This window comes from Myotis davidii, unplaced genomic scaffold (genome assembly GCF_000327345.1).
Source record: "Myotis davidii unplaced genomic scaffold, ASM32734v1 scaffold663, whole genome shotgun sequence".
Lineage (NCBI taxonomy): Eukaryota > Metazoa > Chordata > Mammalia > Chiroptera > Vespertilionidae > Myotis > Myotis davidii.
This window is the reverse complement of record NW_006295816.1, coordinates 8,020,834-8,029,631: the sequence shown is the minus strand read 5'-3', so window position 1 is coordinate 8,029,631 and position 8,798 is coordinate 8,020,834. Positions and strand designations below refer to the sequence as shown.

The window sequence follows — 8,798 nt, the reverse complement described above, 5'->3', positions numbered from 1 at the left end:
CTCCCCCACCCCGCTACCCCCTCCCACCCACTGCCGCCGCCACCACCAAATGACTAAACACAATCCAAGGCTGTATTTCGTAGGGAGATTGATGAAGTGTTGGCAAGGCGTGCTTAGATGCTGTTAGCTTTTGATTGGAAACCAATGGAAAGTTAAATCTACAGTTGTGCCCTGATATGAAAAGTTAGCAGGTCAGGATGTATTTATAATGCAAAGTAAAGCTGGTGTGTTGGGATTTGGCTTTTATAAGGCCAAACTTTGGGTAATCCACAAGGAGGCCAGGGACAGTTTCTCGGTTGTTGGTGGGAGACTGCTAGTTCATTAGAACATTAGCCTGATCTAATTTCAGCTCCACCCTTTACAAATTGTATAACTTTGCATAACTTCCCTAATCTCTGGGGCTCAATTTTAAATGTATAAAATAAGAATAATGACACTGCTTTCACACGGCGACTGTAAAGTTTCACAGCGACCAGCCTAGGGCTCAGAACTCAGCAAACACTCAATTATGGTGGCTCCCTTCTCCACTTTAGCCTCTGACTCTACTCATTTTCTCTGAACAACTTTGGCCCCAAAATCCTGGGCCCATCACTCAACAACACCCAGACTAGACCATAATAGCATTGATCTCCTGGCATCGATCCCTTGACTTTTCTATCACTCATATTCCTTAAGAGGAGAGTTATACAGAGATTTAATTCCAGACTCTTGACTTAAGAATCTCCTTTTCAACAATCTCCTCCCAGACTTTCTTCATTCAGTTGGCAATCCACCTCCTTTTTCAGAAGGTGTATTTTATGACTCCACATCACACCACCCACTCTCTGATTTGAAGATCATAAAAATAAAGCCCACTGGAAACTCCATCATCTGAGGTTCTCAGGAGGAGCTATTGTTCCCCATCAACCTCCAAAATTCTGGTGATGGTTCTGTTCACAGCAGGTGCCTGAAGACACTTCATGACAGCAGGGAGAAGGTCAATGCAACCTCTGCATTTGACTGAGAGGCCCAGGGGCATTTTAAATCTGCTGTGCTTGGAAGGAAGTTCAAACACTGGGCTCCTCTAATGTTTAACATGTTTTAAAAGTCTGTTTGTTGTCCCCCTGGTTTTGAAAGAAGAGCCAAACCAACCCCAAGCAGAGGCTGGGCTTCCCCACCATGTGTGATGCCCACTTACTCCCGATGGAAAGGACCACGACGATGAAGTCAAACACATTCCAGCCGTTCATGAAGAAGTATTGCCTCAAAGCGAACATCTTCAGGACACACTCTCCGGTGAAGACAGCCACAAAGAACTGGTTGATTTTGTTAAGGATTTTCGTCTTTTCCTCGCTCTGATCATCTGTCTCCACCATCATGGTGAGCATGTTGAGGCAGATGAGGACCATGATGCTGATGTCAAAAGTCTGTCTGGTCACAATGTCAAAGACAAAGCCCTGGTACTTGTTCTGCAGAAACAAGACATGGCATGTCAGGGCCTTTTGGCCAACATCAATCAGGCCTCTGGAGGCCTGTGTTCTCCATAGAGAGGTTTTCAAAGTCTGTCTCTTTTGTCTCCCTCACACTCCACATCCAATCAGAAGCCAAGTCCTGTCCAATACATCACTCTTAGTTGATCCTACTTCATTGCCTCAATTCAAGTCCTCATCACCTCTCCTGGCCCCATGAAGTCACCAGGTACTTTGTCCTTGTCCATGCTCTTCCCTCCATTTGCAATGCCCTTCCACCCTGTCTCTTGGTATCTAAATCCCAATTGTCTGAGTGATCTATGTCTCTTAAGCCTCACTTCTTCCAGGGAGTTTTCCTTAATCATATCACGCCACATTGCCCCTTCTTTGGGTTCCCACTGATCCTTTACGGTCAGTCTTGAGTTCTAGCATTTCATGTATGCTGCTCTTCTCTACTAGACAATGAGCTTTTAAATATAGGAGCCAGGTCTTATTCAACTTTGTGTTCCTCTAGTGCCCTGCATATAGCAAGAGTTCAAGAACTGCTTGCAAAATTATTGATTCAAGGGTGAAGTAGTGTGATGGTGCAACTTCTTCCTGCAAATGCTCTCTATTTCTGGGGCTGTGCAGATGTCTAAGCCAATGCAGGGACAAAGCACAGGGTCAAGTCTTAATTGTTTGCACTCTTGGAAAGAGGTAGAATGTCCTGGATAGCAAAGAGATCATTTCTATTTGGCTGTTTTTATGGCGTTTTAAGAAAGTTCCTAGCATGGCACTCTAGTCTTTCCTGTGCTGTTAACTTCGTAGTTTTCTGGGACTCCTTGATCTGAACTCCATTCTCCACTCCTGACCTTCTCCTGAGTTCACCTGCCTTGATCTGCAAACACCTCCTCTTACTTAGGGCTGATACTTGCTCCCCACCCCATGAACTCCAGGGCTAGGAGGCAGGCCCAAGATCCTTCTTGTTCCCCTCTGTCAATTCCAGACCTTTATTCTTGTGTCTTGTAAAGTCCTTCCTTCTTGAAACTGCGTCACTGATGACTGAGGCTCTGAGCCACACTTGGCCACTCTTGGCTATTATGTCTTAGTTCCATAGCTAACTATCTAATGACCTAGTTTTTCATAATTTATAGAAAAATCTTCCTGAACCTCACATCTTCCCCAACTCCCACCATATTTTCTCTCCACTTTCACAGCAAACTTTCTTGAAAGAGTTATGCGCAAGCACTGTTTCTTTCCCATTCATTCCTCAATCCACTCCAACATAGCGTTTGTACCCATCCTGCCACTGAAATGGTTTTTGCTAAGATCACCAATGACCTCCATAATGCTAACTCCACGGACACTTGTTTGGCATTGATTACCAACCCCATCCATCTTGAAACTCTCCTTTTTTGGTTTTCATCATGCCTTACTTTCCTGGTTCTTTTCTTAACTTCCTGGCTATTCCTTTTTGAGTCTTCTTTACACAGCCTTTAGATGTGAGAGTTCCTCAAGGCTCAGTCCTAGGCACCCTTTGCTTTTCAACCCATTCTTTCTCCCTTGGCAATCTCTCAAACCTGTGAATTAACATAAATGTGGTTTTTGCTAATTATTTTCTTGAGTCACTGGGCAGTATTCTCTGTGAGGGCAGGAACTTTGTCTATCTTGCTTACTGCTCTACCCCAGTATCTGTATAGTGCCTGGCACACAATAGGTGCTCAATAAACAGGTGAATGAATGGATGAAAGAATAGACAGCTTTGTTACCCATACCTTAAAAAAAACATAAAGCCAATCCATTAGGGTTTGATTAAATTTACTTCTGCACAACAGGCACTTAATAAATGTGTACTATGTGCAAGGCTCTGCATGAGTGAGGGAGGAAGAGAGGAAGCTGTTAGGAGTCTCACCAGGAACTCCCAGGAGCTGCAAAGCAATCAGAGGGGAGAAGGGTTGTGACAGAGGCTGGTTCCTACTTTCTCCTTCATAGTGGGGATGAGTTGCTGCTGCCTTATGTGGTTAGAGCAAAGAATCAGACCCAAGTGGGCATGGTTCCGGCATAATTGCCCACTCACGTCTTTTCTGGAGTGGGAGGGGTATTGCTGAGCCAATAATAGTTTCCATTTCATCACTGAAAATGGTGAAAAAACAGAGCCCATTCACAGCCACATGACTTCAAATGAAACAGAACAGGTGACAACATTGCTACGTTCCAGGCATTGAGTTTGCCCTGTATATTCAGACGCTGGGGAAGCAGCAGCTTGCTGGCTGCTCTCGGCTTAGCTTGTGGGCAGTGATCACACCTTTGCAGCTCTTAGTGCTGTCAGAGATGATGAAGTGGGTGACTGATAATGTGATATTATAGAGCCTATTATTTTCCCATAAAGTGGAGTATATAAAACCTGCTTTTAGTGACTTCTATAGTAAAGAACGTTATAGCATAAAATTTCTTAGTCTCATGGAAATCTTAGTATTTGTTATGGATGTAGCATAAGGTTTAGAACCTGGGCTTCACCAGAGGTGATAAGCGGTATGTATGTGCATGTGTTGGAGGTCCCTACGTCATCCAGGTTGGCTGTGTTATGACATGGCATCCATGCAACTGTGGGTCAGAACTTCTGTGCCAATGCCCTGCTTATCTGACCAGCTTGACCTGTTGGGACTCCTAACGGAAGAAGGTGAGCATTCTAGTGCCAATGGTCATGTGAAAAGAAAACTGGACCTGAGAAGGTGGATCTTATCTGGCAGAGGAAATTTCTCTTTTTCTTTGGGTTTCTTTCTTAGCTCTGGACTTTGAGGGGGACAGGTAATCAGACTTGTGCCATTGGGTGGTGGATGCCAAGATGTTGTCTGCCATATGGATGCCAGCCAGGAGCTGGGATGGGCCTTGGCTGCAGTTGCTACTTGGGCCCTGCAGCATCCCTAAGACTTCAAAGTCTTATTTGAATGTCCCAGCCTTGCCTCAGTTATGCTGAGGGGAACAAAGGGAAAAGTGTTTGCCATTCTTGGACCAGAATATGAAGGAGAGAGCCATGCTCCCCCACTAAAGCTAATATAGTATTGATAGTGATTATTGCCTGCCCCCCCTCCCCATCCTAAGGGATGATGAATCTCAGGAACACAGTTGGTCTATGGTCTCGCTTCTATTATCTATATGAAGAACCTCCTCCCAGTACCAGTCTTGGGTGTGCCTTAGTTAGGAAAAATGGTGATTTTGTTGTAGGTCTTCCTGCCCAACCATCAACCTCCAACACTATTGTAGTGCCTGGCATTCCAACATTAGTTCCTAGTGTCCTCTCCACAGTTCCTTTTTGAAATGCAGCCCACCCTGTCCCAGGGAGATTGTCTTCCTTCAGAGGAGAAAGCTATGGTGGCCTGTGGGATTGGTTGGTGCGAGGGGAGAAGCTGAGATATTATAGAGAAATTGAGTAGTTTGTAGGGGGAGGTTCCAGAAACCATTTTGACTTTTTACCAAGGGTTGTCCTTAGCATAGAACTCCTTGGTGTCTGGTTCAAACATGGAGTCAACATCAGTCCAGCCGTCAGTAAAGGCCAGAATGGACTCAGTTGCTTATTTCTCAGGAAGTCTGAGCATCCTCCAACCGTAGCCCCTGACTTGACTCTGATTGGCTGGGCTCAGCCTTTCACCTATATATTCCAATTTTGAGCCTGTTCCTGCCCATTGGACTAGTTGACAGAGGGATACTCAGTGAACTTGAAGGACTTTCCCTCAGGTTCACCCTGCTCACTCACGCCCAGTTATCTTGATCTTATGGGGATTTGGGAAGAAACTTCTGCCTCTGAAATCCTATCACTCCCCATTCCCCATTGTAACATTTCTTATCAGAACTGAGAATAGTAAGAAATTTATGGCCACGGGTTCCAAGTAAAGTGTGCCAAAGTTCATAACACCTTTTCCCTCCTGTAAATGTTTTTAAGACTCTGTATTCATGGATATCTTAGTAATTTATGCAAATCCCACACCTTGATTTAGAAATTCTAATGTGGGTCTTTCTAATTCATTTAGGGAAAGTCCTGTCTCTTTGTTGAAGGTCCTTAAGCTCTGCCCTTGTTTGGGGAAGGGCTAATGGGATTTTGCCATGGACAGTGCCTGTAGTTTTCTTCATAAATGTTGCATCTTAACCACAGAAAGGTTATAAAAAGGGACAGGATGCCGATTCTATTCACTGGGATAGATGGCTCAGAAATTCTTTGAAGAGGTTCAGCTGTATATTTCCAGCAGAGCAACATCCCCACTCCCAAACCTGTTGCTCCACTTCCATCAGGGGCCAGCCACAGGCCCCTGATGCTTTCCACCTTCTGGGCAGAGGCCTGAGAAAAACTTAGATGGTAGGTATCATGTACGGTTTGGGTGCTGCATTTAACAGGAGAATAAAAGGGCATGCCTCTTAGGATCTTTGTGAATAAAGGAATCAAAGTGGAGGATGGCCCTAAGTTTTGGTCAATCTTTAAATACTAGAGTGGGATAATTTTTTTTATTTCTATTGTGCCACCTGACCATGATCTTGATCAATCCAGGATCCAGAGGGTGTTGGGTTTGGGCCATTTCCCCTCTTTCTAGCTGTAGGAATGGGGGGCAATGTAGGGTAAGGCTAGAGATCCATTGCAATATAGATCATAATGCATACTCACACAATTTTTTAATCTCAGGGCTCTAACCATCCTTCTTATCACTTAGCCTAATCAGCTCTCAATCCTGTACTTGAACCCTAAAACTGTTGTGGAACTCAGTACTTCCCTAAACAGTTCTATCTGGAGTAACTGTAGAAGACATGTTCACTCTTTAAGACCAGAATTGCTTCTTTTAGACGTCTCTTTCCTTGGACCCGAGAATGCTCATTACCCTCATCCCTGAACTCAACCCGTATCTCCTCCTCCACCGAGGGCACTGTCCAGCCCCTACCCAGCACAGGCATAGGCTGTCAGGTTGGATTCATAGACACACTCAGGTAGAGGGAAACTCTAGGACTCACCAGGGGCCGGGGGATGGGCTTCTGGGGCTTCTTGGAGCCCAGTTTCTTCATGGCGTTGTAGTACTTCTTCTGCTCCTCGGTCATGAAGATGTCCTGGCCCCCTAAGTGCAGGAGAGGATAACACACACCACTGTTATTAAAGCAGTTGGAGCCCCCAGGATTATCAAAATCATGCTATAGGGGAAAGACATCTCAACTTTCTCCCCTTTCATGCCAAAGCCAGGATCAAGGAGTGTCCTGTTTCTCACCTATAGGAACCCAGAGATGCCACATGGACAAAGGTGGGGAGGGGTTGGGACTAGGACCCAAGGGGAAGGTATGGGTTGGTTCAAATCTGAGCCTAGAATCCAGGATACTCATTCCAATAAGATCCATTGGTTTCTAGAAACTTATCTTGGCCAGGGGCAAGAGCTTACCTCAGGGACTTCTGGAACAAAGACCCTGGGACCCAGCCCCTCAACCCCTTCCTGGAGAGTTATTGCTTTATCCAAGGGTCTTTGGAGAACCCTTGACTGGTTTTCTGAAGGTCCTGCTGGTAACACTGCTCCCTGCTGTTACAGTGCTAGAAATTCCCCCACTGACAATGCCTTCCTCCCTTAGGATTGGATGTTAGTTTTTTTTAGGGACACTTTGAACTTCCTACATTCAACCCCTCACCTCCACTTCATGACATAATTTTAAAGCCTCCCATTTCAATACCATGTTTGTATAAATTAGTGACTGCAAATGCTGGAAAGGGACTGAGATCTGTGGCATTTGAAAGGAGATTTCAGAAAAATCTGTGGCCCTGACTGTTGTTGCTAAGTAGTTAGAATGGAGACACTGAAGGGTGATGGGTTCAACTCCTGGCCCAGTGAGGGCCTGGGTGGTAGGCAACCAATTGATATGTCTCTCTCACATCAATGTTTCTCTCTTTCTCTCTCCCTTCCACCTTCCTTCCTTTCTACTCTCTCTAAAAAAAATCAAAGGAAAAATCTCCTTGGGTGAGGATAAATAAATATATAACAGGTTGTCTGAGATTGGGTTCCTGTTTACTGAAGTCAGCACCCATGGAGGCGAGGGTCTTCTTCCCTAGCCTGAGGAGGGTTGGGATTCTGCCAACACTGAACTCTGGCCCTTCCCAAGGCATCCCGACTCAGAGCTCTGGATGCCAGGGCTCCAGACAGAGGCAGCAAGTGCTGGAGCCCCTTTTTTCCCTGTTGATACTCCCCAAGGGGTCACCTGGGACACACCCAACCCACTTGGTTCAAGTAGGAGGACCATGGCACTCTGGGAGAGAAGATGGGGACCCCAGGCAAGACTGGGAGGCAATGCTGATACAGAGAAATACAACTCTTTCAGCAGCAGCCCAGACACCAAACAGAGGTGAGCAACCAGGGGACAAAGGTCAGTGTTGGTGTTAAAGGTCAAAACTGGGTTCCCCGTCAGACATGAAGGGCTATGAGTAGTGTTGGCGTTAGTCATGAGGCCAGGGGACAAGAAGTATAAGATTGGCCATTACCGCAGAAACACCGGAACCCCACTTATCTTTTTTTTCTGTTGATTGAAGTTGTCAATTATGACCCCAACGAAAAGATTGAGTGTGAAGAAGCCACCGAAAATGATGAAGATGACGAAGTACAAGTACATGTACACATTGTTCTCCCACTTGGGCTGCAAGTTCACCTGTGAGGAAAGTGGGGCATGGGGACGAGGGGGAGTCTTAGTTTGTGTTCACCCCAAAAGCCAACCCTGAGACATGGACCTAGGTGCAGGTGGTTTATCTGGGAGGCGATCCCGGAAGCAGGAGTGAGGGAGGGGGAGGGTAAGCAGGAACAGGAGAAAAGCAAAGAAGGGGATGCTGGGAAGAAAGCCATTGCCACGGGCAACTGGCACTCTATCCTCTGGGGCCCTCTATGGAACCCTGTAGAACAGGCCTCAGGACTTGACCTCCAAGGGACAGGCAAGCTGGAGCATTTATCTACAGACTCCCCAAACTATCTGTGAGCGTTGCCCCCAGCGTTGCCCTTGCAGGAGAGGCTGCTGAGCAAGGTCTGAAGCCCTGAAGAAAGTCAAGTCTCAGAGAATCAGAAACACAGAATGCCAGTGAACTCAGAGCTGGGCTGAGAGGATGAGGCAGGGCACCTGCAATGTCTGCCACCGTGGGAATGGTCTTTCCTCAACAGCATCCTTCTCTCCGTCTGGCTGCCATGGTAGATGCTGAAATTCTATCTCATCCCTTTGTTCTAGCCACTGCCTCTGCTCCTGCTCCTGCCAGGGAATGCCCTCACACTCAGTTCTTTATCTGCATTTTCCTCGTGCAAGGGAAGAGTTTCAGAAGCCCAGGGTGTTTGCACGGAAGGAGAACAGGCTAGGTTGGCTTAAATAAACAAAAGT

General features: G+C 46.1%; 1 protein-coding gene across 1 annotated transcript in view; it reads right to left on the bottom strand.

The window, feature by feature from the left end:
- The window catches only part of SCN10A (sodium voltage-gated channel alpha subunit 10), an 80,881-nt gene that overhangs the window by 3,303 nt on the left and 68,780 nt on the right, over positions 1–8,798 (bottom strand). Inside the window, exons 23-25 of the mRNA XM_015568312.1 lie at positions 7,950–8,123; positions 6,423–6,527; positions 1,178–1,448 (exon numbers count right to left, since the gene is read on the bottom strand). Coding sequence (XP_015423798.1) covers positions 1,178–1,448; positions 6,423–6,527; positions 7,950–8,123 — 550 coding nt within the window. The remainder of the gene's footprint in view (positions 1–1,177; positions 1,449–6,422; positions 6,528–7,949; positions 8,124–8,798) is intronic.